Source organism: Chenopodium album, chromosome 15 (genome assembly GCF_948465745.1).
Source record: "Chenopodium album chromosome 15, dcCheAlbu1.1, whole genome shotgun sequence".
Taxonomy (NCBI): domain Eukaryota; kingdom Viridiplantae; phylum Streptophyta; class Magnoliopsida; order Caryophyllales; family Amaranthaceae; genus Chenopodium; species Chenopodium album.
The window spans coordinates 50,475,923-50,496,037 of record NC_137848.1 but is presented as its reverse complement, the minus strand read 5'-3'; the positions used below and the strand labels follow the sequence as shown (position 1 = coordinate 50,496,037).

At 34.0% G+C, this 20,115-nt stretch overlaps 2 protein-coding genes across 2 annotated transcripts; one reads left to right on the top strand and one right to left on the bottom strand.

Moving 5' to 3' along the window:
• Positions 1-6,222: 6,222 nt before the first annotated feature.
• LOC145581370 (auxin response factor 17-like) lies at positions 6,223-7,325 on the bottom strand. The gene is made up of 4 exons (XM_081638388.1): positions 6,823-7,325; positions 6,635-6,744; positions 6,334-6,509; positions 6,223-6,234 (listed from the first exon to the last, which is right to left on the bottom strand). Exons 1-4 carry the CDS (start codon positions 7,323-7,325, stop codon positions 6,223-6,225), a joined length of 801 nt encoding a protein of 266 aa, XP_081494514.1.
• Positions 7,326-12,162: 4,837 nt separating this feature from the next.
• On the top strand, positions 12,163-17,280 carry LOC145582495 (serine carboxypeptidase-like 45). The gene is made up of 9 exons (XM_081639483.1): positions 12,163-12,399; positions 12,497-12,595; positions 13,847-13,940; positions 14,068-14,138; positions 14,607-14,891; positions 15,143-15,264; positions 15,489-15,581; positions 16,152-16,269; positions 16,914-17,280. Exons 1-9 carry the CDS (start codon positions 12,394-12,396, stop codon positions 17,031-17,033), a joined length of 1,008 nt encoding a protein of 335 aa, XP_081495609.1. The 5' UTR covers positions 12,163-12,393; the 3' UTR covers positions 17,034-17,280.
• Positions 17,281-20,115: the final 2,835 nt, after the last annotated feature.

Sequence of the window (20,115 nt, the reverse complement as noted above, 5' to 3'; positions counted from 1 at the left end):
TACCGGATAGCTTTTGATTTTAACGGTGTTTCTCTAATTCTCTATAAATACATCAACTCATCGTCCATTTTTTTTCACAATTCATCAACTCAATTCTCAATTATTTTAATGTCTTGTTCTCTAATCTCTTATAATCTTTTATTTTCTAATTCACTCAAATCTCAATTATCGAAATTCTTAAAAGATATTAAAAGTTCGTGAAATTATTTTGTGAAAACCAATCGAAGCTTGACTGTAAGATCTAACTCATCTTTATATAAATTTATTATTCTTATTCTTACAGTTATTGTTATTATTTGTTATTATTGTTATTATTATTTTTCATATTATTGTTATTATTACTTGTATTATTATTATTGTTATTAATTTCTTGTTTTAATTAATTGTGCTATTTTTAATCATGACATCAAACTCAAACCCTTCCTCCTCCTCTAGTAATACCAAATTTCTCTCAGTCAAAACCAAGTCTGAGACGGGGCACTTAAGTAGACATGTTAATAAATGTGGTGAACCATCTAGTGACCCAACTCAATCCAAAATTTCTCAATACCATCAACATGGCTTCACTTACAATTATGAGAAGGATAGGGATGAACTTGGGAGAATGTTAGTACATGCTAAACAATCTTTTCTTTTCGCCGAAAATGATTCGTTTAACAATTACATTAATAGAGCACTACAACCCCAACACAAAAAAATCTCTAGAAAATCTGTTCGTTCAGCTGCCATGAAAACTTTCTTAGAGTACAAAATGAGGTTAGTTGAAGAATTAAGTAATCTTACTTGTAGAGTTTCTTTGACCGCAGATGCGTGGGATAGTAATTATGGATACCATTATTTGTGTGTGACTTGTCATTGGGTGGATAATGATTGATTATTACAAAAACGCATTATCCATTTTAAAATGCTAGAATACCCCCACACCGGTCTTAATATTTCTCATCATTTAATGCAAGCTATCGATGCATATAATCTTAGGCCCAAAATCATGTCTATGACATTTGATAATGCAACATCCATGATATTTAGTGCAAATTTAGTTAAACAACAATTATCCGATGTCATATTAGATGGAGACGCACTTCATATTAGATGCATTTGTCATGTTTTTAATTTGTGTGTGAAAGATGGAACTAATGCAATTGGTCCATTTTATCACAAAATTAGAAATGCTATTATTTCTATTAACAGTTCTAACATGAGATTTCAGGAATGGAAAGCTTTTCTTAGGCAGCAAAAGATAAAGGGTATCAAAATCAAAACTGATTGTCTAACCAGGTGGAACTCCACCTATGAAATGTTGAGTAAGGCAATTGAGTACAAGGTTCCACTAACAGTTTTTTTTAATCAAAAGTTTCCACAATTTGCTTTACTAGAAGAAGATTGGTCTAATTGTGAAAAATACATGCAATTTTTACAATTATTATATAGTATGACACATTGTGCTTCTTCTGTTTATAATCCTTGCTCTCAATCTTTTCTTAGCAATGCATGTTTACTTGCCCAATTTTTCGCTGAACATCGATCCCAACACAATTATAATGAATATCTTCCATCAATGGAGGAAAAATGGAGTAAATATTACACCAATCTTCCTATGATTTATATTTTTGCTTCTATATTAGATCCAAGGCAAAAGTATGATGGCACATTTCTATTAATTGATATCTATTTTCAATACATGCAATTTGATAATGATGTTGAGTCTTATAAAGCTAATGTGACCGATCAATTTTTTGCATTATATAAAATTTATGAATCTAAATACGGAACCGTTTCTCGATTTGCTCCTTTTCAATCAACCAAAAATGTAAATAAAAGGGCCAAAGATTTATTTGCACAAGCTACTAACATGATGTCTAAGTATTCAGGTAGTGAATCATCATCATCTTGGAGAACACAAAGCGATGTTTCAGAGTTGCAAATGTACTTAAGTTACGACTTCATGAGAGGCATGGACGAAGAAGAGAAGTATGGCCTCGACCTCCTTGATTGGTGGAAAGCACAAAGCATGAAACATCCAATTTTGACGACAATGGCACGTGATATTTTCGCTATCCAAGTCTCCTCCGTTGCCTCCGAACAAGCTTTTAGTGTGTCAGGAAGAATATTAGATGATAGAAGAACAAGTCTAAAACCTAAAACACTTGAAATGTGTGTATGTTTCAAGGATTGGTTGGATGCCGAATATCGCTTGCAAAATCGTACTCATACACAAAACGACAACGATGATGGAACGTCTACTTCTGATTGTTCAAGTTCTAACAGTTCCTTGTCAATTCAATTAGCCGATGACCTTGAACGAGAAGAAGAAGAACTATAATTAGATTAATGTTAATTATAAATAATTTTTGTATTAAAATACCCTGTATAATAAAATAAGTAATTAATCAATTATTGTACAATTTTTATCAATATCCTTGAATTAGATAGGAATGTTGTTAATTTTTTTTTTATTTTTTTATGATTTACTCTCGAGGCTCGACTTATATATATTAGACTTGAGTTTAATTAAGTAAATCTTAAGTAATGAGTTGTAACGAAATAATTACACAGTCTTTCAAGTAATAATAATATAGAGTATGTATTTCTTATTTTTAATTACTACTAGGCAGACTTTTACCTTTACTGGAGTAAAATATGTAAACATTGAACAATTTTCTTTCTGACCCCCCCTCAAAAAAAACCCCTAAAAATTCTCTGCCTCGAATTTTGTGACTCAAATATTATGAGTCTTATATACCAAGATGGACAACTCTGTCAGTAGGATTGAGTAACCAGCTTTCTAAATGCAGAAGCATTTTATCAGTAGATTCTTAATCCATAAAGTGGATAAGGTATAGTCTTTATCATGCATTTAAATATAGATTTACCTCTGTCATAGTATCATAAATTATATATTAATACTCCATGAGGCTTCTTTATGTTTATGAGCTGCATACAGTAAATATAGAATCCAAGCCAATAAGATATCTTAATCGAATAAATAGGAATATACCTATGGTAAACTCTGAAACATCAATGGGTGTAAAACGTTCCATATTTTTCCTAGCGCTACCATTGCATCTGATTCGTGATTTCTTAACTCTACATCTTATCCCTCAAGTGATTAATAAGCAACTATATGAAGCAGATTACCCAAAACATGTAATACCCCGTATTTCTATACGTATTTTCCAAATTAATTAATTAATTATTATTTTCTAAAAAGGGTATTTTAGTAATTTAACTTACTATTTAAATCTTGCAGCCAAAAAGATATTTCAATTTTGGCGCCAAAAGTATTTTAAAAACAAATTATTATTTTGGATAAGATTTATTATCTATTTATCCTATTTTAAAAACCGGATTAATTATATATTTTGGATATTTTAATTAAGGCAAAAGCTATATTTTATTATTATTTTAATAAGTCCGAAAATCCCATTTATTTGGCTAATAAATTTCGGATTTTCCTAAGAGAAAATCTAATTTTATTAGTTAAATTATTTGGTGAATATTTGGTATTTTATTATTTAATTATTTATTACAATAAATATTATTTACACAATTATTTTAATTCCTTAAAACTAGCAAAATAATTTCCTAAAGTACTAAATAGGAGGGCCGAAAATATGAGCTTAGGAAAGCTCAAAAAATTTCGTCCATCCCATGTAGATTTTGGGAAAAAATATTTTGGTAATTCGTATTTTTAATTATCTCCTTAAAATCTCCTATTTTCCTTAAATCTAATTCTCCATCTTTTTAGTATCCAATCATTTTATTTTCTTGCCATCTATTTTTCTTAATTATTCCCCAAGTAATTCTAATTTCCTTAATATTTTTCATGACAATCATACCTTCCATATTCAATTATACACAATCTCTTTAATATCAAAAGTTTCCTTAAATCTTTACTCACTTCTCCAAGTAATCCCTTAAACCTACTTACCATAATTCTTCCCGAATTCTCTTACCATAATTCTTGCATGAGCTAGCCTATAAATACCCCTCCATACCTCTCACATTCTTCACACCAATTCTCTTCTTTTCTTCTCCTCTTTTTACACAAATCATCCCGTTTATCTTTGAAGCCAATTTTCGGGCACTTCTGATCAGTTTTTGGGGTATTGCTGTTTTACAGAAGATTGTTCCTCTCAAAAAATCCTTGAGGTTAGGCTCAAGAATCACCCAATTCGGAGTTATATCGAAGGAGTTAAAGCCTCTGCAAGTTCTGTCTATTCTTTCCAACGAAAATCCAATTCTTCTCTTTTCCTTGGTTTCTTATCTTTTCTCTTTCTCTTCTCTTATTCAATTATTATTATTATTATTATGGGGGATTTATAAAAATTATTATGAGTAGTTTTAATTATATAAATTAGATTTTTAATGATGTTTATGAAAATTAATTTAAAAGGTTCATGTACATATAGTTGGGGGTTTTTAATTTCATTGTTGTGATTATTTGTTAACCTTATATTAATTAAGGTTATATTTATTTGTAGGGTGTTTTTGATCAAGCTACTTGAGAGTTCTTTTGAAGTGTTTTTGGCTAAGCAAGGATCAAGGTACGTTAGGTGGCTAGATACCTTGAAAGTGATCGATTTGAATGAGCATGTTTGAATGATTTTATGGTGATTGAATTAAATTGACTTGAATTATGGTTTATGAAATAAAAGTATGTTTAAAAGATTGGTTTTAATAATTAAATTGGAGTATTGATTTTTATAACATGTTTTGATTAATTAATTTATTATTCATGTTTAAAAAGGATTGGTTTTGAAAGCTTGTTGGATTTATAAAAAAAGGGAGTTTGAATTATTATTATTAAAGGTTGGAATTATTGGATTTAAAGAGGATTTATTTAATCACTGAATTAAATTTATTATTTATGCTTTATAAGCATGTTAGTAATCCCACTATGCGGATTTGGTTTATTGATAAGGCCTTGGACTTTGTATGACCGGGTCTTTCCTCAAGAATAGCCTTGTAACATAAGGAGACTAGCTTGAGGGGTGTGCACACTTGGGAGAGGAATTGGTTAAATTGGTTTTAAAATAATTGGAATTGGTTTTATTGATTATTGGGATTTGAATATTGAGAATTGGTTTTGAATCATGAGTTTGGAATTACTGGATTAATTATTGGAATTGATTTCAAAAGCATGTTTGCAAATAAATTGAATTTAATTATCTTGCACTTACTGTACTTAGCATATTTGTTAACCCGTACTTCTTATTTGTTTTGGTTCGCCCTGTTTACCGTAATGGTAAGCAGTGTTATTTCAGGTGGAGTGAATAAATTGATGCATTGGAGTCTCGGGATTTGGTTTCACTAAGTTAGGAATCGTGGTCTTTGTATCTATTTTTGAGTACTCATAACATTGGTTTCTATTCATAGTTATTATTAATAAAGAAGAGTTTTAAAGTTTCCGCTGCAAAGTATTGTTTTGTTAGTAAGTTGAGTAGCCTTGCGTAATCACGCGGCGGTAATACGCCTAAGTCTATCTCTACGGTATAATTATACGTATTATACTAGTATTTCTGTAGAGGGAGATTTGGGGGTGTTACAAAATAGACACAGCAAACCCGCAAGCATGGAAGTCGAGAATCAAGATAGAATCACGAAGTATCTGTCTTATGGTCAAACATGGTTTCAGTTGAGACAGACCCATTACAAAAGATGTTCCCTTCAGCATTGGTTTTGCTTATTCCAGCAGTATAAATCCATAGCAATAACATTGAGAATATGCAGTATCATACCACTCCTTGAGTAATGATAGCCAAAGTCACTGTCCCTTAGACCTCATAAAAGACAGTCTACATCATTTGACAGGTATGTTCTTGTCAAACCAAGACTTGCTAGTTTAATACTTCGTGTCTTCTAATCCACAATCAAGCTCCACTTAAAGATGAGAATATGACAACAATTTGGTATGAGATTAAACCCAAATTATCACCAAAGTTCATAATTTACAACACCTTTCAAAAGTACAACCCGTGTAATTAAGACACTCGAATGACATAAGACTTAGATGTTCCTAAATTATACCTCTTTAAAACAGCCGATGAGCAGCACATTCATCTCCAACCCCTCCACTTACAAACATCCATAGAATTCCTATTTCCAATCCTAGAATCAACTGCATTTTATGTGGACGTACTAATTATTTGATAGTAAAACATACCAACAACTAACATATACATTATTCCCAATCCTGCAATCAACTGCATTTCATGTGGACTAATTATTTGACTATCAACATATAAACATAAACATTTAATGATTTGATAGTATTACATAGAAACATATAAACATAAAAAGATAGATAAATAAGGTAAGCAATGGCAATACCCGAAGCATCCGCCACATAGAACCAGGCCAAGGCCTGTCATTAGGAGTAGGCACCACGGAAGTAATCGTCCCATTAAACCACGTCACCATCGGCCTTCCATATCCGGCATTATGTGGAAATCTAACCCGGGTTCCAGAAGTCCAATTCACTCTACAAGCCTGCTCCGCCTTATGATCTTCCACCACAAACTCAGGCAACCCAGTCCTGGGATAATACACGACCTCCACCACCGTCTCTAGTGGGACACTCCCCCTCTGACTCCTCGAAAACACGCCCGGTCTTGGGGGTTTGGGCACATACCCTTAGGCAGTCTCGACAGCGGCGTAAAATGCCTTCGAATCCCAACATAGAGGTCCCCTGTAAGCTTATTCCTTGCAAAATTAATGGAATCATTACGAGTAAGATACTTGCTATTCACAAACGTGGTCCAACCAGAAGTCAACAAGTGTCACCTAGGCGTCCCTCTGTAAATATGCCTAAACTCTCACTTAACTCCATGTACATCACTGATTTTGAGTGTCTGCACCGGCGGATCCTCTTCGAAATTCAACGCCGGAAAAATCGATACAACACAATTCTTTGGAACAGAGAACCTACCACCATTGTTGGCATCCGAAGTGGTTATACACTTGACGAACGAATCAACCACATTATCATCATCTCCATAACCATTACCATTACCATTATAATTACCCGTGACATGAATGTTTATCAATGGCATAAGCCGATACTTGACGAAAACTTCGTCAGTAATAAGATCAGCCCAATAAGTAACATCAACAACACGACAAGCCACATAAGGTCTGGAGGTCACCATTGATGAGAAAGAAGAAGGGGTTGAAGCTTGTTCTAAGAACCCTTGAGGAAAGAAGTATACGACAGAATGCTTCTTAGCACCATCAACCACCATTCCTGCAAAAGCTTTAAATCTATGGTAGTCCAATTCCGTCTCCTTCTCCTGTTTCTTCCGCGGCACTTTCTGCTTCGCCATTGAATTTTAGAGAAACAACAATGTCACCCTAACACAATTCAATTGAAATTTCTTTGTTTCAGAATTTATTTTAATTTTTGTAATTGTTTTTTTTTTATTTTAGGGAAGACTATCTATAATCTGAGTGTGACACTAGTCTGTTAGGAGTTTAGGACTATTAGGAGTGTTTTATGGAATGGATGAATATGGACAGAAAAAATCTACCCTATGTTAGGATAATTACAGAGGTTAAAAAAAATTTAACCACGACGATTACAGCGCGTGTACTGTATTACAACTGAGAAATGAGTTTTGATTAAAGCGTGTATATCTTTTTCTGTGTGTGTGTGGTTTTTTTTTTTTTTTTGACAAAGATTACTAACAAAACAAACAAACAACAACCAAAGCTAAAACTAAAAGGACCAACAAAGGAGGTGACGATCACGAGCACTGACAGCCAACCAATGTGCAGGGGCTACCCACTGCCGAGGCACCTTACAAAGCCGACCGGCCAAAAACTGGGGAAGAAGATCTTAGATTTCTCACAGTAACCAGAAACAGGTAATGTCAGAAGATCGAGAACAACGGACACAAGGAAACCAGTGGAGCACAATCAGTGAAAATGAGGATACGAAGAAGATTCCGACGTAAAGCCGACCGAAGGCCCCATAAGCAGGCCTGCAACTCTGCCTGAAAAGGATTGGTAACTCGACAGGCGCGCGCCCCACCTCCAAGGACCCTATCCGAAGCAACCTCCCGGACAATCCAGCCAGCGCCTGCCCGGTTATCATGACAGAGCCAGGCGTCGTCAACAACTAAACAATAGTCCAAGCGATCCGTAGACCCCCCCTGGAAACACAAAGGAACCAATTCTTGGCTCAAACTAAGAGAATGGTTAGCCACGGAAGTAAGATGATGACGAAACTCTTATGCCTGAACAGCTCTAGTTGTCCATTCCTGAGAAAGGTGGTAAAATAAGGAGGGGGGCCAAACTGCCTGCCTAAAAATGCAACCATTCTGAATAATCTAGATGGTCCAAAGGAAAGAGACGAAGGATATTAGACCCAAATCCTTAGAATCCTTAAAGTACGCAACCACAGACACTACCCAGTCGACAAATGGGGTAGACCCTGGGAAGGTACCATTCAAAGCAAGGAGAATCGGATCTCAGAGGGAACTAATAAATGAACAATCTCGGAACAGATGGGATGTCGTTTCCATATGCATACGACAAAAAGGGTAAACCGGAACCACTGGAAGACCCATGGAAGCCAAAGTAGCTAATAAAGGAAGAGCATCATGAAGCAACTTCCAACAAACACCTTAAAACAGGGGAGGAGGGGAAGACCCTAGAAGGATTTCCACCATTGAACTGGGATTGGAGCATTGACAATCGAAACGACAGATTGTCGAACCAAAAAGGTGTAGGCTAACTTGGTGGAGAAGCGATCGTCCCTAGAAAATTTCCAGTAGACAAAATCATCCATAGCTCAATGTGGTCTGTCAAGCGCTAGAATGCGTTGAGCCGACTGAGTATCAAAGAGCTGATAAACCTTAGAAGTGTCCCACGCGCCAGAACGCGGAATAATGAGAGAAGAAACATGAGTCGGAACTTCCGACTCAGAAACTGATGGTCTAACAACTAGACCTCCAGGCACCCAATCATCCACGAGGGTTCTAACTTGAGAACTTGAACCAACTTTCCAAGCTAGACCCTTTCCCAAAACAGCCTGCCCTTCCAACAGGCCCCTACAACCCCAAGATGTCCTAGTAAAATCAACTGGTCCAAGCGAGCGAAGAGGAGGGTACTTGTCCCAAAGGACCCTAGAAACAAGTAGCTGGGGATTCTGAAATAGGCGCCAACGCTGACGGGCAAGCAAAGCCTGGTTGACCAAAGCTGAACTACGAAGACCCAATCCTCCTAAACCTTTCGGAAGATGCAGAAGAAAGGCTGAACGAAACGCCATACCCTTCGAAGAGGAAGAAGAACTCCACCAGAACCTGGCCAACAAGTTATCAATATAGCTACAGATCGAGGCCGACACCTTGAAGACTGACAGGACATGATTAAACGAAGTGACCAACACTTAATTAATAATAACCAACTTGGCTGCTGCTGAGAGGTGGAGTGAAGTGAATTGAGGCAAACGGTCTGAAAATTTATCAATTAGAAACCAAAAAGTCGAGACTTTGCTACGGCCCAAATCCACCGGCAGACCTAAATATGAATCAAGAGATGGCTGATGCTTAAGCTTCAGACACGTCGCCAAATAGTCCTTATAATCCGAAGGTGTATTAGGACTGAACTTAACGAAGGATTTTTTAAGGTTGATCATCTGACCCGACACATCACAGAATTGTTGTATCACCTGTAACAGGTTATCACAGGCGGCTGGAGAAACCTGAAAAAATAACAGGGAATCATCCGCAAAGAACAAGTGCGATATAGAGGGAGCTCCCCTTGAAATACGGATACCCTGAATCTGAGAGGTGTCCTCCGCATGTCTTAACATGGCTGAGAACACTTCCATGTAAAGGACAAACATATACGAAGAGAGAGGATCACCCTGCTGCAGACCGCACTGAGGCTGGAAAGCGGGCGAAGGCCTACCATTTACCAGAACTTGATACGAAACCGTCGAGACACACGGATGAATAACATGAATCCAATACGCTGGAAACCCGAAGGCCTTCAATGTATGCAGAAGAAAGGTCCAATCAACCCGATCATAGGCCTTATTCATGTCAAGCTTAAGCGCGGCATAAAACCTCTTCCGGGCCTTAGAAGCATTCATATATGATAGAATTTCGTGAGCAAGCATACCATTTTCAGACATAATCCTTCCAGGAACAAAGGCATTCTGATAGTCTGACACCAAAGATGGCATGACATGGCGCAGACGACCCGTGAGACACTTAGCTATGTATTTGCAAAGCACGTTACATAAACCTATGGGTCGAAACTGGGAGACTAACTCTGGATTATCCACCTTGGGAAGAAGGACAAGAAAGGTACGATTTAAATCCTTTAGCATATAGCCGTGAGCAAAGAAATATTGAACGGCTGTAATAACAAATGAGCCAACCACCTGCGAGTGGACCTCAAAGAAAGCCGACGAAAATCCATCCGGACCCGGAGTTTTGTTGTCGTCGATGGAAAACATGGCTGACCGAATTTCCTCAGACGAAAATCTTTTTCTGTGTTGTTTGGTTAAGACTTCAGACACTAGGTTTCGGAAAACCACACCATTTGTTAAAGTTATAAAAATCTTTTTTTGAAGCAAATAAAGACCGAATAACTTGTATTCTTATGACAATTTTGTGCACTGGTTTAAATTGAAAATTGAAGAATTACAAAAAATCAAGGAAATAAAAAGATATGATCTCATTTTAATTTTAATGTAAATTATTTCGTAAAAAAGAAAGTTAACGTAAATTATGAAAATTTTGTCTTACTAGGGCGGCTAACGCGCGTAATTTGTGCGTCATTGCTAACCATGTCCGGAAGTTTTTTTGATTTGACATTATTTTATAACTTTAGTTGTTACTTGTTAGCATCGTTAATTAGGGAAAATATGTATACAAATACTTTTAGAGGTAATCCACAAGCTATTCTTAAGAGTTAAAATGTATAATTAACGTTAATGAGGAAAAATATATAAATAAACATTTTAGGGATATAATTGTGTCAACACTCTTCGTAAAAGTGTGGTCATACTTTTTAAAAAGAGTAAATACTTAAATAAACATTTTTAGGGATATAATAGTCTGATCACTATTCATAGCACGTGGAATGAAGGACATAAATGTAAGAAATTACATATGGGGTAAGAACGTAAACAAACAATTTAAAGGGCATATAGGTCCGTGCACTATTCATAAGCGCAATCTCCTATTATACTTAGATCCTTGTAAATAGTACTCGTAATTTTTTTAAATATTATGACAAAAAAGTATAGATAATTATCGTTAAATGTCACTGAATAAAAACAAAATGGATCATCTCTCAACAACCCTCTTTTTTTCAAAGTAACATTGAATTGAAATTTAATTCAAATACATCTTAGCTAAAGTAGAACGTTTATTTAATGAACTTGTTTCGGTGTTAGCAACACGATTAAGGTTTCATCTTCAAACTTTGATGTTTGAAACCGGCATCCTGATATTTCTCAATCCCTTCCTTACCTTTGTGGGAAGACTTATTAGTTGAATCCATAGTCTTTTCCAATTTTGGAGTCGAACGTGTAATTACAATGTTAGTCCTAAACAAACACTAGGATGCAATTATATGTGGGCTTCAATAGTTTTCAATCAACTTAGCTAAACTGCTAAAGTATTAATTACTTTTGGAATGTTCTTCATGACCATCAATTCATACACTAGCATACTAGGAACCACACATAAAAATCAACCGAAATCATCACTTTCATTTGACTAGTATTACCATATCATACGAGTAAATATCTTTTTGGGAAAAATGGAAACTAATAATTTTACCTTTGTCATTTCCGCTTAAAACAATCTCACCTTTAACCCCTATCTGTTCAAAACAGTCCTTAAATCGGTTTGTGAAATTTGTAACTTGTTTTAGAAGATGACTTGCCACATGTCACTTTCTAATTTGGTTTTTGAATCAAATAAAAGTAAAATGTATTCAACAAGACTTTTTAAATTAAATGAAAGTCAAATGCTCAACAAAGCTTTTTGAGCAAATATGGGTCAAATATGGGATTGTTTTCAGATTTTAAAAAGACGGGATTATTTTGAGCGAAAATGGCAAAAGTGGGATTATTAATTTCCTTTTTTTTTCCCTTAGATTCTTTCACAAGTGTACCAACTAGCAAGATGTTGTCTAACACAAAACTCATTATAACCCTTGGTACACTTTTATTATGCAGCTTTGCATTACAAGTATTTTCATTATTATCTGATGATGATAAAATCACAAGCTTACCAGGGCAACGCCCTGTAAATTTCCAGCAATTTTCGGGTTATATTACCGTAGACGAAGTCGAAAAAAGAAATCTTTTTTACTACTTTGTTCAAGCTGAAACTAACCATTCCTCCAAACCTCTTGTTCTTTGGCTCAATGGAGGTCTTTTCATTTTCCCATATTTTTTTTTAAAAAAATTAAATTATTCTGTAATTTTTTTTTGTTTTTCCTTTTGATTTATTTTTGAATATGTTTACAGGGCCAGGTTGTTCATCTATTGGGGGAGCATTCAGTGAACATGGGCCCTTTAGAACAAGTGGAAATGGATTGGTTAACAATGAATTCAGCTGGAATAAAGGTTAAGTCTTTTTAATGCAAAAATAAGTGTAATTAGTAAAATAATTAATTAGTTGGTTAATATAAGGGTGTTGTTAAACGTCGCTCCTCTTTTACTAGGCATCGCTCGTATTTTTTTTTATGATTTTCTATTTTTACCCCTATCAAATAAATACCCACGACTCACTGTACGGCACTCACAACTCTCATACTTCACTCGCATACTCTCATTCACTCTCATTTTATCCCTCTAAAATTTTTTTTAAAAAAATTGTAAACTCACAAGTGGAAATGGATTGGTTAACAATTGTTAATGATTGCAGAAGCAAATATGTTGTATCTTGAATCACCAGCAGGAGTTGGGTTTTCTTATTCTGCTAATCAATCATTTTATGATGGAGTTAATGATGAAAGGACATGTTTTTTATTTTTATTTTACTAATTTCATTTGATAACATTTTTTTTTTTAAAAAAAAATTGAATCTTTTACCAAAATGACTAATTTTACAAAAGTATTTACCTAAACGGCTAATTACAAATTTTAATTCCTAAACTAGCTAATTTATTAACTTGGAAGGAATTGATCTATTTCTTATATTCCTTTGAAGCGGTTTCACGTTATGGGTTTTGTTTATTTTTATTTAAAACTCGATTAGGTTTTTTTTTTTTTTAATAAAAAAAAAATTTGGATTTTCGTTTTTCTTTGGGAAATTCTAATGCCATAGTTAAAAATATCCCATTAATTTGAACAATAACATTCAACATAATATTTTTGCAACAATTCTCAATTTTTAAAAAAGTTGCACAAAATAAACTATGGTCAACAATTCTAAAGGCCCGAAGTTTCTAATGCACTTACAGGGAGAAAGGGTGTATTAGAATAAGAAAAAAGCCTAAAATTTAGAAAGCAAGTAGGAACATTCAAGTCTTGATTATAAATAACTAGTGTTATACACTATTTACATACTCCGTAATTTTGTATATTGCTTTAATTTTCAAACTTAAAATTTTGTAAGAAAATTAAAATAAAACCAGAACAACAAAATTTAAACAAAAAAAATCAATAGAGTGAACCAAACCGGTTAAAAGAAAAATAAGAAATAGATAAATTCCTTCCAAGTTAATAAATTAGCTAGTTTGGGAATTAAATTTTATAATTAGCCGTTTTGGTAAATACTTTTGTCAAATTAGCCGTTTCGGTAAAAGATCCAAAAAAATTAACACATTGATTTTTTTTACTGATGAAAAATAACAATTAATGTCTTATTTTCAGAAAAAAGATAATCTGATATTTCTTCAGAAATTTCTAGCAAAATACCCAGAATACAAGAATAGGGATTTGTTCCTCACTGGAGAGAGCTATGGAGGTCATATTCTTATACCATAATTTATTTATTTATTTTTGTTACACCAAAATAGTATATGGGACAATTATTCGACGACACTTACTCGTAATTAATATGTTGTAAGTTTGTTTCCTCTGTTTAAAAACAGGACATTATGTTCCACAACTTGCTAACCTCATACTAAAATCAAGCCTCAAGTCAAGTTTGAAGGGAGTTGCAGTAAGTAATAAACTATTAATCGATGATTAATATATTTAGGAAAAGTTGTCCAAAAGGTACCTTTTTTTAAAAAAAAAAAAAAAAAAAAAACCTTATATGTTCAAAATGGTGAAAAAAAAGTCTTTACAAGTCACTTTTGTTTTAAGGAGGGATCTTGACATTGAAATATGGCCGCTAACTTCACTTTTTCAGGGTTAACCATCATGTGAAATGCACGTGAGATTTAAAAAATTGTCTTTTACTTCTTTTTTTCCCATGATTTTAAAGAAAGACAAGAAATTTTTTGAGAAAAATTTTGGAGATAGAAAAAAAGATAAAGAGAAAGTGAACACATAAGATCTTCTTTGCAAAAAAAAAAAAAAGGTGAGCATATAAGTATCTTTGTGACAAATTTTCCATATATTTATTATGCAATTAATTAACTTAATTTTGGTGATTTATATGATGATTATGATCCTAAAATTGCAGATAGGAAATCCACTGCTAGAGTTTAACAATGACTTCAATTCAAGGGCAGAATACCTTTGGTCTCATGGACTAATATCTGATGCAACATATGAGCTTTCTGAAAAAATATGCAATTTTTCACAAATCAAGAGACAATTACATAAAGGATTTCTCTCAGCACCTTGTCAATTAGTTATTTCTCAAATTCGTAGTGAGATTGGCAAGTTTATTAACTGGCACGATGTCACTCTTGACGTTTGTTTACACTCGGTTTCTCAACAAGCTCATGTCCTCAACCAAATGATGGTAACACAAAGTATTTGCAAGTCACATTGCTTCTTATAAATGGTTCTTGTTGTCATTTGTTGTTCACTTAGCTCGTACGCGTGTACCTTAACTTGGCTAGAATTGTCATACATAGTTACATGTCGATCATTTATGAAAATTTTACATGATCATATTGTCTTATATTATCATGAATTATTTAAGTGTCATATCAATATCCGAGTGTTCTATATTCAACAGAGTACTTGATGTATTGATTAATTTAATGGCAGGATGAAGAGAAAATTGATGTTTGTCTAAAAGATGAAACTACCCAATACATGAACAAGAAAGATGTGCAAAAGGCTATGCATGCACACCTTATTGGGGTCACTCAATGGACAGCTTGTAGCAAGTAAGCTTTTTCTTAAAGATATGCCCTAACATACGAAGTACAATACTAATTTGGAAACATGTTATCGCATGGCACGTTGATAAGTTCAAGTTGCATTGGTTAGTTTCGAATTTGTTTGTTGAAATTCAAGCTACTTAAATGCAGGATTGTTAATTGTTAGTTGGTTAATTTTCCACCATTATATCTTAATATTGAGAAGCTTTGTTAATAATGATATGGTATAGTGTGCTTAACTATCACATGGAGGATTTGGAGGTTCCTACTCTTCCCCTACTTGACACTCTCATTAAAAGTGGCGTTCGAATTTTGATTTACAGGTAATTTTACTTCTTATGTTTTGCACTTATTACTTTAATTTGTATTATAACTTTGTAATTTTTTTAAAAGGTATAATTATGTCGATATTAGGACAATTTTTTTATTTCTCAAAATATAATCCTCCCTCGTCTAAAGTTCTCACATTAATTACATGTCCATATAATTGTAAGATTCAATGCTACTCATACGTACGTCTTAGTGTGTTGTCTTAGCTAGATAAGAATCATAAGATCAAAAAAGGTAATAATCTTCCTATATTGGACAAATTATTCTCAATTGTTACAGATACCTTGTTTTATTGTAGTGTATCAGCCCCCATAAATTGATTAGGGACAATAAACTCGTTCCTTAATTACATATCCAATATACTTTGAGGAGGGGTCCTAATCCTTTTCTTTACCCCAAAAGTCAATTTATATATACTTCGTATATTCTTAGTTTTTACAAAATTATACAGAGTAATTTACCTTATAAGTCTTTTGTAATTTACAAAATTCTCATGCTCTTTTGTGTGTAACCAATAATTATGGATATTTATGGACTTAAACATTATAATTCTGTTTGTGTAGTGGTGACCAAGATGCAGTAATACCATTCACAGGAACTAGAACGCTGATAAATGGATTGGCAAAGGAGATGAGACTAAACACTACTGTGCCTTATAGAACTTGGTTAACAGATAGACAGGTCGATTTTTCATGCTTTCATTTGCTGCTTGTGCACTTTATAAATTAATTGTCAAGCAGATATTGCAATTTAAACTAGTAATGTGATAAAGAAAATTGGAACCACGAGAGTCTATGACTCACTGCTAATATATACTACGTATATAAGGTCCAAGACACTCTACATGACAAATCAAATCCTAAGTCAAAATTAACATAATTTTACCTTGACCTGAACCAAAAAAAATCCTAACAAATCGGTACAACTTAAAACTAATGTCTAGTTTTTTGTCGTTTCTTCATGACTTATAATTGATGATAAGTTTAAACAGAGACAAACATATCTAAAGCTAAATCAAATGACTTATATGCTACTTTGATAGTATGTACTTTCCAAAAATATCCTTTCCAATTCTCTGTAACTTTTTTTTTTTTTTTTTTTGTTCATATATATAAAAATTGAACATTCTTTACATGTTAAGCCATTTAAACATATAAAACATGCAATTCCAAGCCATTTAAGTGGCCATGTTTCAAAGCGTTAAGCATGCCTATTATTGACTGTTATTAGGCTCCTTTAAACATTTGCTTCAACCAAATAAATTTGAAGTAAAAAGAGGAACAAGAAAATGATAATTTGCTTAACATCTTATTCTTGGCATGTAGGTTGGTGGCAGTGGCGGATCTAGCCTTGGTCCTGCTAGGTCACGTGACCTAGCAGGAAAAAAAAAAAAACATTTTTTTTTTTTTTTTTTTAAATGGCACCTATTGGAAAATAGGATATAAGCATTATTTTTGGTTATAAGTTAGCAATACAATCTTGTAGCTTAGTGGTTGGAGGGATTGGGATAAAGCCCAATTAGCAAGGCCTTAGCCACACAAGTCTTGAGTTCGAGCCCTATTACTTGTAATTTTTGTATTCCTTTTATCTTTTTGTTTTTTTGTTTTTGTTTTTGTTTTTTTTTTTTTTTTTTTTGGAATTCCTTTTATCTTTTTGTGAGCCCTATTACTTGTAATTTTTGTATTCCTTTTATCTTTTTGTTTTTTTGTTTTTGTTTTTTTATTTTTTTTTTTTTTTTTGGAATTCCTTTTATCTTTTTTTTTTTTTGCTTTTTTTTTTTTTCCTTCCTATGTTATGGTTATGTGATTTATTGATTTTCATGTGATTATTTCAATTTTTTCCTTCTTTTTTCATTTAATTCATTGTAGTAGCATTAGCTAGAAATAGAATATTTTTTTTTTTTGGTTTTCCTTTTGAAATGATGATGAACTTATGATATTTGATTATCATGTGATTAATTTGATTATCCTTCAATGTTGTTATGTTTTGTGTTGTTGAGACATTACATTAAGTGGTTTTTCTAATTTGTGTTGTATATATTATGTTTGTATAATTAAATTGGGTATTGTGACTTAATTGGCTATAATATTCTAAAACCACTTGGGTAGAATAGATAAGTTGCAAAAAGATTGAATTAATCTATTTTTGACAATATTGGATTTTGTAATTAAATTGAAATTGTGACTTAATTTTCATAAAAAAACATATGATATAACAAGTTTCTTTAGTCCCAAGCATCCTCCTCCACAAACTCATCGTCTATCACAAAATTCATCCACCTCCGATATGCGGTCGATGAGTGATGATCGATATAGGTGACAGTGACCCAGCACCTTAAAAATCCTGGATCCGCCACTGGTTGGTGGATGGACGCAAGTATATGGTGACATTCTTACACATGCAACTGTAAGAGGAGCTGCCCATCAAGTACCATTTTCGCAACCCGCTCGATCTCTCGTGCTCTTCCGTTCCTTCCTGGATGGGAAGCCACTTCCAGATACTTCACTTTCTCATTAATCTATGGAGTCTATACGTACCAAAATGTAATACCACTAAATTTGATTTAGCCATACATTATAAGCAGAAATTTCAGAAACTTGTATGTATTGATTTGGTTATAATCAAATACATACAATAGTAAAATACTATCATTTGCTGTTTGCATAGGTTGTGTATCAGTATAATTCAGATATGTTCTTGTATTATGATTTTTAATTATGCTCTAGCTAGCTCGGATATACAAGCACAAACAAATATGGGGTAAAACTGTAAAAGCACTAATTCAACCTAAGAACTTCTACCAAATGAGCAAATTACGCAATTGGGTAGATTGTGCAAATGAACACATGTTACAAGATTTCCTATAAAAAAAAAAAAAAAAAAAAAAAAAAAAAAAAAAAAAAAGGTTATACCTTGCAGGTTATAATCAGTTGTATAAATAAAATTGACTTTTATTAGGAAAAGATAATATAATATCTTAGTAATATCTTATTAATTGGCAAAGATAAATAATTGCTATATTGTTAGTATTATCTTAGGTAAGTATGATAAACTTCCTAAGTTAGATAGACTTTAGTCCTTGTGGCTCAAGGCAATTCTTGTATAAATATCTTATGATGGTGGAGGAATAAATCAAGCTTGGTTTGCTAATTATCGTAACATGGTATCAGAGCCAAGTTAACTAATTTTTTTTTTTTTTTTTTTTTCAATCATACCTTAAACAATGGGGGACACCCCACCACCTCCACCATATCGTGCTGCTGCTCCTTTCCCGAACCTCACTGCCGAGCAGTGGCAGGCTGTCATGGCAGTCATGGGTAATAATTCAACACCATCTCATCGAGTGAACGGTAAGTGGATTATCGACACTGGGTGTTCTCATCATGTCACCGGTGATCTATCTTGTTTGTTGGATGTGCACGATGTTCCTTCATGCAATGTTGGCTTACCAGATGGTCAAAACGTAGTAGCCATGAAAGAAGGAATTGTGAAAATAACGGAAAAAATTACTCTTTTCAATGTGCTTTATGTTCCTAAATTAAATTGTAACTTAATTTCGGTTTCACAATTATGCTCTACTAATATATGGATCATATATGGTATCGGTCTTACTCGGATTATTCTCTCTTCACTTACACAAATGGATCTGTTCAACTTAATGTTCTTGTTTATGTGGATGATCTTATTGTTGCAGGGAACAATTCTACAGCTTTGAAATTGTTCAAAAATTACTTAAGTTCTTGCTTCCATATGAAGGACTTGGGTGTGCTAAAATATTTTCTTGGCATTGAGGTAGCAAGAAGTAGTTTCGGCTTGTTCTTATGTCAACGCAAATATGCACTTGACATCATCTCGGAGACAGGACTCTTAGGGTCAAAACCGGCAGCAACCCCTATGGAGCAAAATCATCAATTAGGCCGAGCAAATGGCCCTATCCTCGAAGATCCGGAGCCTTATAGACGCTTGGTTGGTCGTCTAGTGTATTTGGCAGTGACGAGGCCTGATTTAACATATTCCGTTCATGTCCTTTCTCAATTTATGCAAGCTCCTCAACAAGCTCATTGGGATGCTGCGATCCGGGTTGTGCGTTACTTGAAGAGTACACCGGGACAAGGGATATTGCTGAGTGCGGACAGCAACCTCACGCTCGAAGGGTGGTGTGATGCGGACTGGGCAGCGTGTCCTTTAACGCGTCGTTCAGTCTCGGGTTGGCTTGTTTTTTTGGGTCATTCACCTATTGCGTGGAAGTGTAAGAAGCAGCCTACGGTGGCAACCTCATCAGGTGAATCGGAGTATCGGTCTATGTGCGCCATCACTATGGAACTGAAGTGGCTACGGGGTCTACTTTTGAGTTTGGGTGTGCAACATCCTCGTGCTATACCAATATATTGTGATAGTCAAGCGGCTATACATATTGCTCAAAACCCCGTATTTCATGAACGCACAAAACATATCGAAGTGGATTGTCATTTTGTTCGGGATGCAATTCAAGAAGGTTTGATTGTTCCTCATCATGTGCGTACAAAC

Excerpts from the sequence above, each read along its gene's own strand:
- LOC145581370 (XM_081638388.1), bottom strand. The coding sequence starts at position 7,325 with ATGGCGAAGCAGAAAGTGCCGCGGAAGAAACAGGAGAAGGAGACGGAA. Across the intron at positions 6,745-6,822 it reads AGTGATGTACATGGAGTTAA|CAAGTATCTTACTCGTAATG; the intron begins GTGAGAGTTTAG and ends GTTTGTGAATAG. Across the intron at positions 6,510-6,634 it reads GCTGTCGAGACTGCCTAAGG|ATCATAAGGCGGAGCAGGCT; the intron begins GTATGTGCCCAA and ends TTGTGGTGGAAG.
- LOC145582495 (XM_081639483.1), top strand. Across the intron at positions 15,582-16,151 it reads GTTCGAATTTTGATTTACAG|TGGTGACCAAGATGCAGTAA; the intron begins GTAATTTTACTT and ends CTGTTTGTGTAG. Across the intron at positions 16,270-16,913 it reads CTTGGTTAACAGATAGACAG|GTTGGTGGCAGTGGCGGATC; the intron begins GTCGATTTTTCA and ends CTTGGCATGTAG.